The sequence below is a fragment of the Mus musculus genome, chromosome 1, assembly GCF_000001635.26.
Source record: "Mus musculus strain C57BL/6J chromosome 1, GRCm38.p6 C57BL/6J".
NCBI lineage: Eukaryota > Metazoa > Chordata > Mammalia > Rodentia > Muridae > Mus > Mus musculus.
The window spans coordinates 163,824,551-163,845,082 of NC_000067.6; the positions used below are offsets into that span (position 1 = coordinate 163,824,551).

The 20,532-nt window shown below is 37.9% G+C and overlaps 1 protein-coding gene across 4 annotated transcripts in view; it reads left to right on the top strand.

Annotated features, from left to right (window-relative positions):
- Kifap3 (kinesin-associated protein 3) overlaps positions 1–20,532 on the top strand; it is a 154,970-nt gene that overhangs the window by 62,413 nt on the left and 72,025 nt on the right. For all 4 annotated transcript variants that reach the window (XM_006496681.3, XM_006496679.3, NM_010629.3 and 1 more), the window contains exons 9-10: positions 1,138–1,316; positions 4,583–4,745. In XM_006496681.3, coding sequence (XP_006496744.1) covers positions 1,138–1,316; positions 4,583–4,745 — 342 coding nt within the window. The remainder of the gene's footprint in view (positions 1–1,137; positions 1,317–4,582; positions 4,746–20,532) is intronic.

Below are 20,532 nucleotides of genomic sequence, written 5' to 3' on the forward strand. Positions count from 1 at the left end.
CCTAGTCTAAGGATCCCTGAGCATTAGCCCACCCTACTGAGTAGACTTCATGCAGATCAACATAAAGATGAACTTTCATGAACTAACGTTGTTTAGGTGAATTAATGATTTTACAAAGTTTTGATTTGATTCAAATAATCTTAGGAAGGAAGTTTTAAAAGATTGTTTTAGTTGTTACCTTGAAAGATGTAATAAAGTTAAAATCAAGAATAGAACATCCTCACTCCTCATGTTAAGAGTAAAGGCTGTACAATAAGGAATACAGTGAGTTTTCACAATTACACTAAAGAGATATAGACTTGGGACAAGTTTGTATTCAAAGAAAAATATCCAGGTCCATGGATGAAGCTATAGGTATGCACTATGATAAGGACTTAAGGAGCCTTTCACCTGGTAAGGGAGGGGACTTAGAGCTAGAGAGAAGGGACCCCTAACAATTACGCTTTCTTTTTTTCTTTTTAATCCCGTGATGCTAACAAAAAGAGTTTATTACCAGAATCCAATAGCTTTTTCCCTTAGAATAGCAAAAAGTTATAGTCAGAATTGCCAAAGATAAATAAAGTTTGGCCTTGCCACTGACTCCATACCCCTGGCTGCCTTCCTCAAAAAAAAAAAAAAAAAAAAAAAAACTGGTGCTTTGGAGGCCCCAGCAAGTTGTACTTCTTAACTCTTGCAGTGACTAAAAGAAAATGGATTTGAATATGAGAAATAGATGCTTTTGTGTCCTCATAGGTCTCAAACTACCCCTAGTGACAGCGTGTCTCACAGCAGCCACTGGAGATTTTGTGTAATGATATCTTTATTTTGTATGTGTAAAATTATTTCCCGTTTATTGTTGGCTGACTTATATATCAATAATTGCCATTTAATTACTATTAAGCTCTAAGCTCATGGAGAATTTAAAATGCGGTGTGTTAACTAAAAAAGTAATAAACTAGAATAGGTAGAGGAGTATGAGTCTCCCTGTATTACATAATATCTGTGTCTTATTTGATCAAGCTTGAACATTTTAATTACGTTAAAAATTTTAAATACGGAGCCTTCTAGAACTGTGTCTATGACCGTGGTAAGCAGAACTGACTCAGCCATTGACTCCATCTGCCGTTCATTCAGCCCTGGTGTATTTTCATTTCCTAGTTGCTCTCTACTTGCTTTTGAATCTTGCGGAGGACACACGTACAGAACTGAAGATGAGGAACAAGAATATCGTTCACATGTTGGTGAAGGCTCTTGATCGGGACAATTTTGAGCTGCTGATTCTGGTCGTGTCATTCTTAAAGAAACTGAGTATTTTTATGGAGAATAAAAATGACATGGTAATGTACAAAGCTTCAAGTAAGCCACGCTGGCCCTTGTAAAGTTAAGATATTCTGATAAAACATACTTTCTACCCTACTAAGGTAATTGTGAATGTTTTACAACTATAACAGTTTCTTTAGGAGATATCGCTGATATCATTACTATTCTAGATAATAGAAGCTTTCTGAGGAAAAATATTTTCTAATATGCTAAAATAGATATACATGATATCTTTAAGAAAATAGCTTATGCTTTCAGGTTCATTTGGTGTTACTTAAACTATTTTACTTCTTGTATTTCTGATTTTGGTGTATTCGCTAAATGCTTATAATTATGATCATCCTGAACTGGTTAATAGATCAGAAAGTTCTAGACATTAATATTATATTTACACTTAATTTCCAATGCTATCATAGAAACAGCTCATCTCATCAAGTATCATTTTTATTGGGGAGAAAAAATGAGGTTCAGCAAAGTTAACTACTCACCCAGAGTTATAAGAAGTGCTCAGTTTTGTGAGAAGTCAGAGCTTTACTTTAGACATACGTGCTTCAGGTTTACATGGGGGAAGTTCCCTTTTAAGTGACAGCATCTTATGAAATTAGTACTTTTAGAACTCAGCTAGACCACACATGCATGGCACATTCAATCACTCTGAGTTTACCCAGAGAACAAAGAATCACAGACACCAAACCCTGTCCTAAAAACATCTCTCTAAGCTCAGCTTTGCTCCTGAGAGGGAGAGCTTAGTCTTTATTTTTATTGTTGTTTAGTTGGTGGGGGTTTTCTTTGTTCAGTTGGGGGGGTCTTTTGAGACAAGATGTCATTTAGCCCCGTCTGTCTTCAACCTTATGTAGCAAGTGCTGGGATCACAGGTGCAGACCCTTTAACTCCATTTTCTTCTTGTTGCTTTCAAGCAATCCTAACAGAAAGTTTTTAATGATTTTATTGATAACTTCATATCTTTATATAATGTTTGGATCAAATCCAACCCACATTCCTCCTGCCTCCCAATTCCTCCCCTACTCTCCTCCATACCCCACTTTCCTTCCCGAATTCATGAACTCTTTTACTTTTTATTTTATGTAACTCACGGGGTCTCTTTAGTGCTGCCTGTATGCTCATGGTATAGGGTGATTTACTGGAACATGGGCGAGCTCTCAGGGCTCTATCTCCTAAGAAAACTGCATCTTCCTCCCCAGCATCCATCAAGTGCCAGTAGAATCTCAGCTAGGAATGCGACATAGCATTCGTCTCACCTCTTCCCTGTATATTTTAAGTAAACTTAATTTTTACCTTAAAAATAATTTTAATTCATGCTTTGAATTAGATGATAGTTATTATAGAGTAGAAACATATAATAATATAATAAAATATATTAACCTGGCATCTCATTTATGCACATAAGAGTATGTCATATTAGCATGTAGTTTTAAAAGCAATTGTAAAAAGGTGGACATCATATGGGTTTGTTTATTGTTTTGACTTATGACTTCATTTTAATATATATATTTTAGACACAAAGCTTTTATCAGTTATATGTTTTCATGTATTTTATTCTTTTCTGTAGCTTATCTTTTTCATTCTCCCATAAAGAGCGAAGGTTATGATTTTGGTAAAGTACAGCATATAAAAAAATGCCTTTAGCAGGTTGTGGTCTGATGTTGTATTGAAGCATTCTTCATTAACTCAAAAAAGCTTCCTTCAAGTTTTGTAGGGTTTTGCTGTTATTTTAGTCTGGTCATTTCATTGTGCGTTAAGTTGGAATATGGCATGAGGTACAGATCAAGATGTACTTTGAGGGTTAAGAGCACATGCTGTTTTTGCGGAGAACCATCATTCTATTCCCAGCATTCATAGCGAGCAGCTCACAACCACCTGCTGCTCCAATTCCAGGGGATCTGACATCCTCTTTGGGCATCTGCATGCACTTCATGCTTATACAGACTAGCAGGCAGGCACTCACATGCACATAAAGTCTTTACAAAGAGATTTGCTTGTGAATATTGATGTCACCTTCGGTTTTGTTACAGATCTAGTGTTAAAAGATGGGTTTTTTATTGTTAAATTGTCTTTCTTGTATTATGAAATAGACTTTATTTGCTTTTATTTTTCAGTTATGTAAAAATGTAATTGGCTAGGGATGTAGCTTCATGGCAGTAGTACTTAGGTTTGTTTTTTTCAGGATGAAGAAAAGAAAGAAATCTTTATTCATTGGTTGTGCTAAAACAGGTGGTGGGCCATATTCATCACACTAAGCACAATATGCTGAGTCCTAATCTAAAATTTTAGCTACTTCTTGCAGTCTGGTGGTCTCTCCCAGTTTTAATAAGATTTCAAAATAATATCTTGAATTAAGCAGCCCAAAAATGTGATGTTTTACCTTTAGTGTCCCAGACTGGTATTTGTATTACTAGTTCTTCATTAATGGCATAGACAACTCCCTTATTAACCGCATAGATAAAGGGCCAGAGGCCTCTTTTCTTAAAATCTTACAATGCTGGTCTTTGGCTATCATCTGGAACATTTGATTTCAGAGGGGTTCCATGCCAAAGAACTACTCTGACCTATCACCACTTGGATTTACATTTGCAAAGAAAAGTCTGCTATGTATAAGATGATGTTGACTTCCTTAGCTGAATATTAAACACCTCCATAATCTGCCTAAGATTTAAGTTTCTGCTAATCTCGATATAATTTATCCTGTGGTCATAGCCAAGCAATTGTAATTCCCCGAGTAATGTTCCCTACTGGCTTCTTTCATTCTGTCCTAGCAGTGCTTTTCTTAACCAGAAAAATAATTTATATTCATTAAGACTTTGTTCTGAATCTGAAGTCTTCTCTTCTCGATGTGTTAATGACTCCTTCCGGGAGCTTCCAGAGCACTTCTGTTTGTTTGTCTATTGTTTATTACATTGTATTTTTATTACTTGTCTTACTTGTCCACTCTTTTTAGACAGAGGAAATCTTGAAAGGCAAATGAGACCTTGTCTGTCTTGTCGGAGGCCTGTGATGTGATGGGTAGTGTTCAGTTGTGCAGGATTTTCAAGAATTGAATGTTCCTTGTTTTCCACCTATGGCAGCAGAATGAGGGAGAGAGTGGATAACGTAGGACTGTGAAGCGTTTCCTTTTTAAAAGTTTGATTTTAATATAAAAACGTTTGAGTTGAAATGAGATTATAAGCTAATTCGTACTTAAATAGTTATACGTAATAGAAACAGGTTATGTTGTAACCTTTTATATCTTGTTTTGTAGTCTAATGCAAATATTTTTTCACTATAGGTAGAGATGGATATTGTTGAAAAACTGGTAAAAATGATACCCTGTGAGCATGAAGATCTCCTGAATATCACCCTCCGGCTCCTCTTAAACCTCTCGTTTGACACAGGCCTGAGGAACAAGATGGTACAAGTTGGGCTTCTCCCAAAGCTCACTGCACTCCTGGGTACGCTTTAACATAGATGTGCTGTTTCTTGACATTTGCCATGTTATTAGCTCAACCTAGTGTAGAAAAGATGTCTATGAAAAGATCACCCTTATAAGGGGATCTTATAAGAACTTACAAGGTTCTTGTAACTGAAAGTTGAAGAGTGAAAGAAATAAGCATATTAATAAAATATGACCTATCCCAGGATTCCTAGTTGTAGAATGAACTGGAATAGGACCTTAAACACCTTAACCTCACTATTCCTCTGTATGGTTTGAATGTAAATGCCCCTCCCAGACTTGTGTGTTCTAACATTTAGTGCCCTGGCACCATTTGGGGGTGCTGTAGGAGGTGGAGTCTTGCTGAAGGAAGCTGCCAGTTGGGGCAGGACATGAGGATTTATAGCCCAGCCACACCTCCCACTCATTCTGTGCTTCCCAGCTGCCAGTGCATGACCAGCTACCCTGACCCTGCTGAGGTCTGGTTCACACTTTTAATTGTATTTTACTAACTACTAACTGAAATTTTAGAGTTCCTTCTATGTTCTGGATTTTAACCATCTATCAAACAGAAGGTTTATAATTTTTTTTCCATTCTGTAGATTCTCTTTTTACTCTGCTATTGCCTTTATTCAATATTGTTTTGTCCAATAGTATTATAGCTGTGGGTCTTATACTTAAGTCTTTAATCCATTTTAAGTTGGTTTTGTATACGATGACTAAAAGTGTCTAGTTTCTTCTCCATGTATACGATGTTCTTGCTAGTGCCATTTAGTGGGAGCCTAGCTCTTATCCAGTGCCTGTGCTCAGCACCTTCTGTTGGAATCTTGATAGATGCATGGGTTTGCCCCAGCTCCTCTCCTCTAGTCTATTTTCCTTTCTTTTTTTTTTTTTTAATCCAGAACCTATAGTCTCAAGTTACTGTACCTAATAGGTTTTGAAAGCAAGTAATGTCTCTTGCTTTTTATTTCCTCAAGATTGCTTTGATTGCCAGAATGTTGTGATTTCATATGAACTTCAGTATTATTTTTATTAGTTCTGTGGAGAATGTCATTGATATTTTGATGGTGATTATAGAGAATCTGTACATTTGGGTAACATGGATAATTAGTAATATTTATTTTTCCATTTCATGAATTGCAGGATGCAGTGTGTTTGTGTGTGTGTGTGTGTGTGTGTGTGTGTGTGTGAGTGTATGTATGTGAGTAAGTGAGTGAGTATATATGTGTGTATCCTTCAATTTCATTCATAGATAATTTATAGATATTATGAAGATTTTTACTTTGGTTAAACTTCATTACCAAGCATCGTTTTACCTTTTTAAAATAAGATTGAATCATTCATGTCTCTAATTTTTTTTATTACTCACTCTTTGTATATAGGAGTTCACTGTTCATTTTGTATATTGACAATTCAATGTATTTTTAAAATTAATTTAAATAAGGTAGAATGTTGGAAGTTTTCTAATATGTGATCACATACTTTACAAATGATTACAATTTAGAAGGAAATCTTCCTGTGGTCCATTCAGTCTATTATCTGGGCTTGCATGTAGCTTTCATCTTTAGGTACAGTGCCTCAACACATAATTCACTCAGTTTTCTTCTATGAAGGGATACTTTATTCTATTAAATATTTTGGTTTAGTTTGTGTTTTGTCCAATGAGATGATGAATTTTTCATTCTGTTTATGTGGTATATCATCTTTATTGATTTGTATGCATTGAACAAGCCTTTCTGATGCGAATATCACATGATGGTAATGAATGTTTTTTTATGTGTGAGTAATTACTTTTATCTGTGTTCATTAGGATTATTATCCAGTAGTTTGTTTTTGTTGTTTTAATATTGTGTATTTATCAAGTTCTCAACTCAAGGTAACACTGGATTTCTGTTTTTGTTGTTGTTTTGTTTGCTTGTTTTAATTTCTTGGAAGGAATTTTTATTAGTTCTCTAAATGTCTGATCATGTTCATCAGTCAAGCCATACGTCCTGGGCTTTGTTGATAGCAGAAAATCTTATTCCTAGTTGATTCTAATTATTAGTCTGTTCAGATTTTCTGTGTCTTCATGATTTAATTTGGATACATATCCAGGAATGTATCCATTTCTTTTCAGTTACTAAATTTGTTGACATAGAGTTCATACAAATATAACAATTTCTTGTATTTCTGTGTTGCAGTTACAATTGTTTCTCTTCTGTCTTTAATTCTACTTAAGAATTCTCTCCATTTTTCTTGATCTAGATAGAATTGTAAATTTTGTTTTTTCTTTTCACAAAGCCAATTCATAATTGTGTTGATCCCTTATTTTTTAATCTATTATTTCATTTATCTCTGCAGTGATCATCTCTTTCAATATTGGTTTGATTTTTTTCTTGTTTTTTATTTCTTAGATGCAACGATAGGTTGTTTGAGATTTACTGACATTTTTGATAGAGATATTGATTGCTATAAAGTTCCCTCTTCTCGTCTTCCTTGGCTTTTGGTATGTTACATGGTTTTGCATCTTATAAGGTTCAAGGATTGACCTGACTAGAACGTAGAGGTGATAGAAAAGGACACATTCATAAACACAGAAAAGCTGGAATCAGACCCTCTACAATACCTGGGTGGGTTGAGAGGGTACTCTGGTAACAGTGGACATTTCTGAACACACTGTCAACATTCACAGTCAGGCCATGTGAAGACTTTGTTATCCGCCTGAGTCTTACATCACCAGGACAAGGCTTTGCCAACTTCTCATGGGTCTGAGACTTTGTTCTAGACATGGCTGGCTCTTCTGGACAGCACACATCCACCCAGGACTTCTTCACACACTCAGGGCTCTGCTGTGCCCCACATTGTGCTGTGTTTCCATTTACATTTGGTTTGAGAATCGTTTTAAATTTCCTCTCAATTTCTTCCTTCACTCATCAGTTGATTGGATGTATATGTTAAATTTCTAAGTAATTGTATGGTTTCTTGTTATTGAATTCTAGTTTGATTACGTAGTAATTAGGTAAGATATTGGTATAATTGTAATTCTTTTCATTTGCCAAGGTTTGTTTTGTGGCCTGCATGTGCTATGCTGTGGAGTACCCCAGGTGTCAGTGTATGTATTCTGCAGGTCTTGGATGAGTTGTTCTAAATGTGGCTTTTTGGCCCACTGATTGTCGGACAGACCTGAGTCCTGTGATGTTATCTGTGTGTGACAAGGTGCTCGGTTTCTCCTTTGAGGTCTGATTGCCTTATATGTTGAGTTCTTTCAGTGTCGGATGCTCATGTGTTTCTGATTGCTTTTCTTCTTTGAACAGGTGATCCTCTTATCATTACAGAATGACTCTCTGTGTTTCTTTTTACTACTTTTGATTAAAATTACTTCTTCTCGGGGAGAGGGGTAGGGACTGGGGGATACAGGGAGGAGGGCCTACAATCAGGATGTAAAGTGAAAAAATTGCTTCTTCTGATGTAAGTGTAGATGATAACTGCTTTTTAGAATCCATTTGTGTGAAATACCCATTTCTAACCTTTCTATTTCATTACATGTATTTCAGCATGTCTGTATGTGTGCACTCACATGCATATGTGGTAGGGTATGCAGGTACATTCCACACAGGTGCATATGGTGATCAGAAGACACTTGACGGGTGCTAGTTCTCACCTTCCGCCATGTAGGACCCAGCAATTGAAATCAGACTGTCAGGCTTAGTGACAAGTGAACGATTGTGTAAGCCTTAATTGGGACTCTAAAAATAATCCATTGTCTTGGCTAGAGAGTTGGCTCAGCAAGTGGCTCACAACCATGTGTAAGTCCAGTCCCGGGGGATCTGATACCCATTTCTGACCTTTATACATGCGTGGATGAATATACACATGCAGATAAAATATTCCTACACATAAAGTAATAAATTTCATTGTCACTCTGTCTTTTACTTGGAGAGTTTACTTGGTTTGAATTTAATGTCATTATTCGTGTCAGGATGACCTGGAGCCATTATATGACTTGTTAAAGGATTTTGGCTCTTTCCTTTGTAGTTCCTTTCTTGCCTTCAAATAAAATAGTGTGCTTATATTCCAACTCTCCCTGCATTTTGAATTTTTTGATATTCCATTTTACCCCTTTTAACTATTTCCTAGCTCCTAGCATGCTCTCAGAGATGTTATTTTTGTCAGGTTTTCTTTCCTCCAGTACCTTAAGAGCATCACACGGCCCACCCTCGCTTTGTCTCTGAGGGCCTTGTTGTGTGCCCACTGTCAGATCACTGGGATACCTTTGAAAATTAGTTGTTTTTGTTTTTTTTTTTTAAATCTTGCTTCTTAAGAATCCTGTCTTTAACTTTTGAAGCTTGCATACATGTTTTATGTTATAACCTTATGAATTTGTGAATTTTCACTTGTAATCTTTGGCCTTTGTATATGTAGCTGTTTAATTTATTTCTACATTTAGAGGTTTTCTGTTACCATCTTTGAATAAACTTTCTACTGCTTTGGCTTCTCCAGTCTGTTCAGGTCTAATAACTCCAACAGTTGCTCAGTCAGTTCCTCTTCTCAATCCTTTCGTGGCTCCTGTGGCTCTGTTTTCAAGTGGCCTGCCTTTGAACCCTGATGTGTTTTGCTGTCGCCCTCTGTCACATTTTCCTGTCATTTAGCATGCTTCCCAGCACAGGGGTTTGTTTGGTTTCCTTCTTTCTTCTTTGCCTGATAAGTAAGAGCTTATTGACTTCTTCCTGTGTGTTCACCTGAATTTGAGTTCTCAGAGTAACAATTTTAAGTTGTCCATGAGTTCATAAACATTGCTCAGTTTCTGGCCCTGTTTTGTGCTTGTGGTGAGATAGCAGGTCTATAAAATTTACTGATGTTTATTGGAATCGAATGGACACCTATGCTTTTAGCAATTAGATGAAATCCATTCTCTTGTCATTTGTCCATTTCTTCCAGGATTTCTAAATCAGGATTCTTATTTTCTTGTGAGCCTGTGGTCACTATTGCTGTATCACCACTAGATGGTACCCTAAGTATGAGTTTGCAATGTATCCCTACCTGATTTACTTATCTTCAATGCTTCTGCTGTAGAAGCCCAAAGCCAACTTGGCCTAAATGCAAACTTGATATATTGTTTAAGATGGAGTTTATGAATACCTAAAAAGAATAGTTTGCCACTTCAAGCCTTTATTGGAGCCAAGAGACAGTGTTCATCTTTATTAATTTCCTGTGTTCAGGCTCATAGGATTTTACTTGGTACTTACCTCACCATGGGAGGATCAAATTCTGAAGTAACAGTTTGGTACCTGCTCATTTCTTCTCCCAAGTAGACTTGGTTCTCTTATTTATGCTGCCTGGGTCTAGAGCGCGTATAGGGCTGGCAGTGTCCTGAACACCCACAGCATAATGCCATATTGCACCTAGAGCCTAGATCTTGTTGAGTCCATAATGTGACCGAGACCCACCTAAGACTCCTGCAGCCAGCTGCAGGTCATGTTAGCAAGGATACAGTTCTGTCTTAGGTATCAGTATACCAACAGGCCGGTCTAGAGGGTCTGTCTATAGATACTAGCCTGGATCCACTGCTGCTGAATTTCATTATCACTGATCTGTGCTTAATTTACTCTTCTGCCATCTAGAAAGCAGAGTCTTTCTCCATGTCCTGTTAACTGAGGAGGTATCACTTGACTGTCCGGCCATACGTAGTCCAGAGGGCAAGTCCGCTGTCCTGGTGATACCTGCCCTGGAGCTCTCTGTTCAGTACTGTTTGACTATGGGTTCACAAGGTATAGGTTCTTGCATTATGGAGTGAATTCCCTTTCTCACCCAAGTAGATGTTTCTTTGGATGCTTGTTGCTTGTGTTTAGAGAAACTGAGACCCAGGCACCTTCCTTCTTGCTTTCCTCAGTGTATCTGTAATTATTACCCTGAAACCAAGTGCTGTGATCTCTTATCTGGTTTCCTTCACTCTGGGAAGTGGGTTCTCACATGAGTATGTGCCTGACCAGAGAGTGTAAGTGGGAAGCCTGCTACTGGAGACTTTACCCACATTTTGCTCTATAATCGTGTTATCTTTCATAACAGACATGGCACTCTCCTAATGATATATTCACCTCCCAAAAGCTCCAAGCTGACACATCTTCACACGGAAGATTAGGTTTCAATATCTGATTTTTGTGGGGATATAGATTTTCAGTTTGCAAGAAGTCTCTTAGAATCAATTACAGATATATTTTCTAAATTTTTTATGTAAGTTAAAGTAGTGATATGATTAAAGCATAAACTAAGGTGACTGTACTTAAGACTGTTACTGGAGCTTTAGGCAAGAGCCCTGACTTCAGGATGTAACGTTAACTGACTTAAAGAGAGGTAAATGGTGAAAAGCCACAAGAGGAGATGTAATCGGTGGAGCACGTCGTAAAGGACATATATAAAAGGGTTCCGTGGCCCCAAGTACATATTCAGGAAGAAAGAATTAGGGGATGGGAAGAGGTATACGTAAGTGAGCAGTCTCAGACAGGGTGTCGTTTTGCTGGTCATTGTCTCATTTCTGGTCCTGTGAGGTCATGCAGACAAGTTTCAATGGGAGTAGCATAGTTCCCACAGGATGGTTTCTTCTGCGCCTGCGGCCAGCAGCTGAAGGTGGGATTTCTCACTAGCATAGAAAATGGTCCTCATTTGGATGGTAGTCTGTTGGCTCCCAGCTCCTCAGGGGTGTTTGGGAGGTTCTTAACCATAAAGGTGGCTACTGGTTGATAATCTTGTTCCTAGAGGAACTGGGATTTTAATCCCATGTTTTTAGGACAGTAACTAAATTCCAGGCTTTTTATCTGGCTTTTAGTTACCTTGTGGTCTGAGTGGTCTGTGGTTCTCCGTGCGGGCTCTGCTGTGTGTGAATACCTATCATTGTCTTTCATTCAAGTTTACAAATCTGAAGATAATTCATAGTTTAAAGCTATAGATATTATTAGTATGCTCAAGAATGTACACTTTCTGAATGGCTTCAAGGCACAGTGTATTTTTCTTGAATGTTGTTTCCTTCCCCTGCTAAGCCATTTCCTTTGTACCAGCAGCGTATGGAGAGCAGTGAGTGCCCTCCCCTATGATGATGTGTTAGCTCCATCTCCTGAGATTTTGCAAACTGACAACTGAGCTTATTTGAATTGGATATTTTTTAAAATTGAATTCCAAATAAATTCCCCAAGGTTTTCATCCTGGTAATGGTGGTCTTCAGCCTCCCGCAGGGGACTTGCAACCCTGAATGAGCAAACCTGTTTTCCTTGACTGTCCTGCTTTGCTTTGCTCACAGAAACTGCATTTCGGGTATTCTTGAGTTTCTGGTATTGCAGTTGTTATTGTGTTGTTATGTGTATAGATAATTGAGTCTTCAGTTCCTAGCGTAAGAAGCTGACCTTCCCAGTGGAGTCTTCCAGTGATCTGTTAACATGTCTGATGTTTGGCCATCAAGCTTATGTAAAAAGTATAGTAAGAAACTGCTACCAAAGCTGTGCCTTTGAAAAGGTTAGGACTTTGACTCAGAGTAGTATGTATTTAATATTGTTGCAACACAGTGCTCACATGAATATATGAGATACATATATACATATATATATATATATATGTAAAATTGTGTATATCTGCATGTATATATATGATATATATTTAATTTAGTATATGTAATTTAACATGTTTCAACAGTGTTTATCTTTCTATATGTAATATGTGTTTTTCTTATTTTTTACATGATAATTATTTTGTACTCATTAATTTTATGTCCTCTGATTGATTTAATATTCAACCCCAAAACAAGTTTAGCAGGAAATAGACTTCTTTTCCTCTAGACCTTCAGAAATATCACTGTTTCTGATCTTTTCCTAAGTTTCTTTTTATTTTCAAGTGAATTTTAATGTGTTGAACACTTTGTACACTAAGTTATTTTAGGTTATTGGCATGTTCCAAGAGTAATCTCCATGAAATTGAAAGAAAAATGGAAAAACCTTGTTTTTGGATACTTTTATTAGGGCCATGCTTTTAATGCAAGTTTTCAGAAGTGATTTTTATGCTGTTCCAGTGGAAGTGTTATCAATTTTAATTGTATTGTCTCCATTTGACAGCTCCAGAATTCAAACTTCTTATTCTTACTGTTAATAGGCAACTTAAAGTACAGTGAACTGTGGATCTTCCGAGGCATAGGATGTAGCACTGTGACCCCTGCTGTTGTGAGGCTGACCTTAAAGGCCACGCACAGTGTGACTGAGGAATGAGCTGAAATATCACAAACACTTAAAAATGTTGTGTAGTCCGAATAGTCATTAAAGCAAAGGAGAAGACATCAGCTTTTTGAGCCTGTGTGGCTCTGAGAGACCCCAAAATTAAATATAACAAAAATATTTTAATATTATTTTATCATTTAAAGTATTTTGTTTAGGAATTTTGAAGTTTGCTTTTTCTCTTTCTCTTTCTTCATTCCTTTCTTTCTTTCTTCTACTACCAAAGACACATGAAGGAATTGATCATAAGAAATGTTAAAAATCATTAAGTGTGTGTGTGTGTGTGTTTACTGAAATTGGTTTGTTTGGATAGTTTTGTTCTATTCCTAATCATGGAGAAAAGAAGGCTTTATTTCTTAAATAGCTACAAAATTTTGTTTGGTTATATGAAATTTCTGCATCCTGCATATAAATATTCCTTTGTCTTTCTTTTCTTGACTGCTGTCAGACTTACTGAGTTCTTTGTTGTTGTTGTTGTTGTTGTTGTTACTTTCTGGGTATTTTGTAAGGGTCTTTTGCTTATTCCTGCTCAACCCAGTCGATTTCTGTCATCTCTGCACTTTCACCCAGAGCTTCTGTGTCTGGTTCCTTGACATCTAGGAGGTGTATCATCTGCTGCTGTCAGTGGGTGTGGTCATCTGCAAACCGAGTTAGACATAGAAAGCTTGGCCTTACTCACATGGCGTTTTTAGGCTTTTGGTGGTGCCGACTTTCTAAGTGTTTAAAGGTTTTTGGGTTTTGGGTTTTTGTTTTGTTTTGGTTTGGATTGGTTTTCTGGCTCATGTAAGAATCAGACTCTCAAAAAAATAATAATCTCCAGTCAAAACTCCTTAAGACATGTGGCATTGATGTGTCTCGAGAGTGCTTCCTTATGTCAGAATAGTCGAGTTTGGGAGATGACATGGAAATTCCTTGTCACCGTGGATTCATTCATCGGTACCCTGGGGAATGTATGATGCTGTTGCTGAAAAATAACTTGAAAATATGGCTTAAAGTTTTACTGATGTACCAGGCAAGTGTTTGTTGAGATTCTCTGTGGCTTTGTATAGATGTTTTATAAGTTGAAGATTGATATGTCTGAGACTAATATCATCACAAAAACAAGCCTAGATACCCAGCCGAAACGGGAACATTTGAAGAGGCTGGCTGATTGTGACACTGGTTCCTGTGAAAAGTGCTGAGACCTGATCCGCTGTGCTATGAGAAGTGTACACTTCATAACAGTAGTAGCCACACTTTGAAAGAATTACACTTTTTTTTTTTTTTTTTTTTTTTTTTTTTGGTTTTTGAGACAGGGTTTCTCTGTGTAGCCCTGGTTGTCCTGGAGCTCACTTTGTAGACCAGGCTGGCCTCAAACTCAGAAATCTGCCTGCCTCTGCCTCCCGAGTGCTGTTATTAAAGGTGTGTGCCACCAATTACTCTACACTGTTCTGTAAAGTTAGAACTTTACTGCTGTGCTTTGGTCTACTTTCTAAATTGAGCAGTGTTCTGAGTTTTAACATCAGCTTTTAAAATATTAACTTAATTTTAAAGAAAGTTAAATTCAAGTGAAAAAAAACATAAACAAATATACAAGTCTCATCTTAAATAAGTGAATTTTTGCATTTGTGACAATAAATAAACCTGCCACCTGTCAGTATGACTTTCACACCCCTCCCCTAAATAGTGAGAAGAGTGGTCCTGTTTTGCATTTTACATATCTTTTTAGATTCAGTCAGCTTCACTAGACAGAGGCTGGCTCAAATGTCTCCCTTGAAAATCTTCTCTGTATCATATATAAACCAGCTTTAAACCTCTAAGAAAACAAGAATTTAAAAACTGGGAAACACTTTTTAATAAAGTAGGAAAGCACTGCATAGAGGTTTTATTAAAATGCTGTGATTTTGAGGCCACCTTGCCGAGTGTTAGGTCCTCACTTTGGAAGCTCGTGCCTTGGAACAGTGCGTTAAAGCTGGCACCTCTGAGGTCAGGCACCGGGACTGCAGTAGGAATGCACTGGCTTCAGAGCTGCAGTTGGAATCTCACTAAGAAGACTTTTTTTGTTTTTTTCAAGACAGGGTTTCTCTGTGTAGCCCTGGCTGTCCTGGAACTCACTCTGTAGACCAGGCTGGCCTCGAACTCAGAAATTCTCCTGCCTCTGCCTCCCGAGTACTGGGATTAAAGGCATGTGCCACCATGCCCAGCTAGAAAACATTTTTTTTTTGTCAGAATATATTTCCTTGGGTTTTATGTATGTGATTTTTCTTAGATTTTGATTTTTATTACATTTATTAATATCCCCATCCATGTTCTTACTAATAACTCTATATTTGTATAGCTAATGCCACAAACCCTCTCATTTGTCCTAGGCATTTCACTTTTAGACATTTGTTAGAATACCTGCCTTGTCCTTTGTCCCTGTTTTTCTAAATTACTTAGTGCTGTATGGAATTGACAGAGGAGTCAAGAGGTCCTAAATACAGTAGGGTCAGCATCATACAAGAAATTCCGGTGATTAACATACTAGTAGGTGAGAATTCTGTCCCTCCACTTTGTCTTCACTGTCCCATCCTGAGCAAGTGCCTAGAGTAGAAGGGACAGGACCACAGGGCAGGGAGCACTGACCTGGAGAGGAGGGCTGGTTCCCCCACAGCACTGTGGGGAGACATAGCTGCAGAGCAGATACAGGTCTGAGGGAAGCTGGGGAGGCTGCTTTTGCTTTTAACTGCATCTCCCTTTTCACTGCCGCAGAGGCCGCGAGCTGAGAATGGAGCTAAGGACATTATTACCTCGTTTCTGCCTGCTCCCCGACCCCATCTCTCTCCTCCTCCTTTTCTCCCTATCCTCATTGTTCCATACACTTGGATGTTTTCACCTCCATCTCTCACCTCTACACAACATCCCTCACACACCATCATCACACGTCTACACTACAGAACAGATTTCTGCAGTTGCCTCGTCCTTGGATTGGTGTCTCCTGCTCTCCAGGCTGTGGCGCCTTTAGACTTTCCCCGCCACCTCTTCCCAGTCACGTCCAGTCTCCTGCTTCCACTCATCTCCAGGCTACACACCTTAGAATGCAGCCCGGTGTTTGTTTCCAGCTTCAGGTTCTAGCCGTGCAGCTCCTCTGGTGATTGTCCACTCCTCTGAATACTCGCTGTAAGGACGACTCCCAGACATCCTAACCCTTAAGCTCTGTTAGCGTTGAAGACTTGCTGCATGCAGGCTCAGAATGAAGCTCCCAGTCTCCACCGACCTGTGCATAAACTTAGTATTCCTAGACTTCTCTCTTTTCAGTAAATGATAACTTCCTCTTTTTAGTTAAATATGCCCAAACTGGGAGATTTGGTCTTGATTCTTCTGTTCTCTCCTACTTTGCATCCAAACTGTCCCCTCTGTTTTTAAAATGTAACCGCACTTTCCTACTCCCAGCCACAGTCCTCGCTCCTGATTTCATTGAGTAGCATTTTACCTGGTCCTTGTGCTTCCACGCTTGTCCTGCATTCTGTTAGCACAGATGCAAAACTGGCCTGTTAACTAAGTTCAACCCTCTACTCAAAGCCATCATTAGGGCTGGAGAGATGGTTAAGCTGGTAAGACCATTTGTTGCTCTCGAAAAGGACTGAGGTTCAGTTCTCTGCACCCTCATAGTGGCTTACAAATGTTTACAACTCCAGTTCCAGGGAGTCCAGCACATTTTTCTACCTCCACAATCAACAGACACCATGGTACACACACATGAAAACAGCCAGATAAAATAATAAATGAAAACAGCAAGAAAAGGAAATTAAACGCAAATTTTGAACAAAACCCTCCAGTAACTTAACACATCTCCAAGGCAGAGCTCTCGCAGTGCCCTCCAGATATGCAGTGCTCTCCAGAGATGCGTGTGCTGTTCTACCTCCCAGCTTCTGGGCATCTCTGATGGTTTTCTCCCTCCCTCCTGTGGAGGCCACAATGGCTTCCTGGGCTGAACTCAACAGGAAACGCTCCTTCACTGCTCCTCATTCCCTTTGCCTGAAACATCAATTCCTACTATTTCGTGTGGCCTAGTCTCTTGTCTCCTTCCTGCCTAATTTTAATAACAGTTTTAAACCTTGGATCTTGATTTCACTTTGCTCTGGCCTTGTTTTCCTTATACTTTGTAATTGCCATATAGTTTATATAATCATCTTGATTTGTCTTGCTGCACTACCAACCTGTGACTACCACTACCGCCCATCAGTTCTCAGGTACTGTAAGCTTCATGAATATAGTTCCCTCACTGGTCCTCACTTCTGTATTCGCAGGACCTAGAACATGATCGGGTGCTTTGTAGACTGTCAGTATTCGGTGCGTGGTTAGATGGGAAATGGAGGAGAGGACACGGGTAGGGAGGTCTGCTCCATGTTCACACATCCTGTCATCCTGTTTAGAAAGTAAGGAAATAAACTAGGACCTATCCAAAAACATTTAGACTAGCTGATGTGAGAAGTATTATATATTGATTCTGTAATTAAAAAGTCCTACAAATGTTCATTGTGATAAAGATGAAGAAAGGAGAGAGATGGTGGTGGTAGCACAGTGACATGTGGTAGCACCACACCCATCTGCGTCATCTATTTTACCTTCCTTAGCATCACAGTAGTACCTCAATCTTACCCATATATTTCACTAAATTCACTTCCGTTAATGTATTGTGTAAGGACAGGAGTCATAGTCCAAGTGTGGCCCACTGAACAGTGCTTGGTTTAACCTGTTACTAGTAGTATTTAATGAATAAGCTCAGAAATTGAAAGTACATATGCAGAAGTTTCCCCCAAAGAAATATGGTGTCCTGAATGTATAAACTATTTTACATTTATTTGTGTGCCCTTTTAAAAAAATTTTATTTTTATTATTCTTTACTAAAGCGTTGGTCCTTAACACTTTGGGAGGGAAATAAAAGCACAGTCTGCCCCCTGTAGGTAGTTTAAGAGCACTACTCAAATCTATAAAACAAGCCGGTTATTCCAGACTTGGCCAAATAAAAGTATGCAAAAGGCTCAGTGGTTAAGAGCACATACTGCTCTTGCAGAGAACCCAAGTTCCATTCCTAATACCTGTATCAGGTGGCTGACATATCCTGTAACACCAGCTCCAGGAACTCTGATGCCTCTGTCTCAAGGCACCTGCACTCTTGTGCATACAGCCCCACAGACACAGATACACATATTAAAAATGAATACTGAAAATAAATATATAAACGTTAAATAAGTAATTAATGTCCTAGGATAACTATTTAATCCATTTACAAGCAAAAATTAGAATGTTTCTTAAAATTTAAAAATCGGATTTATATTTTACATAATTTGAGATTAGCCTGTATTAAGCATTTTAATATACAATTTATGAACCTATATGTAAATTAACTTTAAAAATTAACTCATTCATTTCTCCTGTAACCTTCAGAGTCACACTCTCTGATTCAGGTGTGGCTCTCAATACTATTTGCATGAAGCTTTTCGTATTTAACTTTACATATATTTGTATTTTTTTCTTTTTCTTACTTGTTTTCTTCTTTTTAAAGATGTGGTCTTGCTTTCTGCATAGGCTAACCTAGCCTCAGACCTCTAAGTATTAGATCACAGGATATGCCATTGCACCCAGGAAAAATTACTGTTTGGCCTCTCTCTCTTTTCTTCTCCATAATTTAAATCTTGAATCAAACTTCTATCAGCAGAAACCTTCGTTTTGCAGTTTAAAGTGTATAGCCAGGTCATAATTTCTTTGGTTGGTCTGTGCATGCACTAACGTTATTGGGCTCTCTAGGTTCCAAAGCGTGCATTGAACCAGTTGCACGCTCTCAGTGAGAGTGCTGTGCTGTTAGGGCAGTCTTTGTGGCAGGCTGGTACTCCCAGGGGTTCCTAACCCGTAGGGCTTCATCCAGCTCAGGAGTTTGGGTTTTCTGGTTTAGACAAAGCTGACTGCACTTATTGTTGGCGACCACCAGAAGGTATTGTTGGACTGTAAATTGTGACTATACACACATATATATATGGTTATTTCTTATGACCATTCTTTAAAAAGCTGACAAAATTATTTTCTAACCATCTTTGAAGTTCTCCCACCAGGTTAAATTTATACAAGGTGTGTGTGTGTGTGTGTGTGTGTGTGTGTGTGTGTGTCTATAATTTTCAGTTTACCAACAACATCATAAATGAATGAATAAAATGTATCTCTTTTGTAAAAGAGAAAAAGTGCTTTGGAAGTGGGCTTTTTAGATTCGCTTATTAAAAACTGGAAATGGTCAGATTATTGTTTTCCCATCCAGTTATCTGAAATTAGTTTGCTCTTATGGTAGTTTCCTTTAAGAAAATAAGTTCATTCTTTTAGAGTAAGTTGGTTTTGCCTGGTTATTACCAAACTGTTAGGAAATTTCACACATCTGCTTCAAAAGGCAACTTCCCATAGACTGCATTGTTCAAACTGAATAGCCTCATTTATCCTGTGAATAAACCTACATTTTCTTACCTGATCAAGTGAGCAAACAATAGGGTCAGATGTGGCAAACACTTTAACAGAAAGCACATGTCTCAGTCAGGCTGAGGTACAACCATATCAAGATGCTTGAAGTTATTAATGGCAGTAAAATTTATGCTTCCTCCTGTTTTCCCAATTAAATCAAGGAGCCTTTTTTTTTCCTAAGATTCTTGTACCACCAGCTGGTTCCAATACTGTGTGTGTGAATGTTGCCTGGGCTGTCTCCATGCTCCATGGTGAAATTTGGCACATTAAGTGGCTGGTTTCCACTCTGAGCTAGAAAGTGGTTCTTTTAAAGGGATTTATTTTGGTCTTTATCATTTGTATCTGAAGTGAGCCAGATAATGACAAACAAGTTGCAACAGTATTCTCTGGACATAATAAAAAATTACAAACAAGGTAATAAACTAATTGAAGACAGGTTGAAAATATATTTAAAAGAATGAAACTTTGTCTGTTTTGAATATTAGATTACTTTTTGAATATTAGAGTCCTTGGAATAATTAGTATAAAATTAGCTTAAATTGATTTTTAGCATAATGGTAGATTTGCCAATTTTATTTCTCATTTTGATATGTTAAGCTTGGTTTGTGCTGACCATCGTAACCTATAGGTGCTTTCCGTTTTCCCACTTAACTCTTGCTTTTCAGTTGTTGTATTGATCATTTCAGTTCCTCATCTAGGTGCTGCTGTCAGTAAGTCTATTACAAAACAAAGACCACCCACTAGAACTACAGTCTTGAAAATTGGACTGTCCAAATTCCACTGTAACCTACTTAAATAGTAATTCGTATATATTTGCTGTAATGAACTATGCATAAAATTATATGGAAGTATCTACTAAAGATGTTCTAGGACTGAAGATGTAGCTCGTTGGTAAAGTGCTTATCAAGCATGCCCGGGGCTCTAGTTTCAATCCCTACCACCAGATAAATAATTTTCAATAATAATCTTAAATTCATTTTAGTACATTTTGATATAGAAGATATTTGTATTCAATAATTGCTGCAGATAAATTTTGAGAGGTTGGTTTAACCTGTGGCATACTCTTCATACTATATTATTAATCGGCATTAAGAGCTCTAATTCTATATT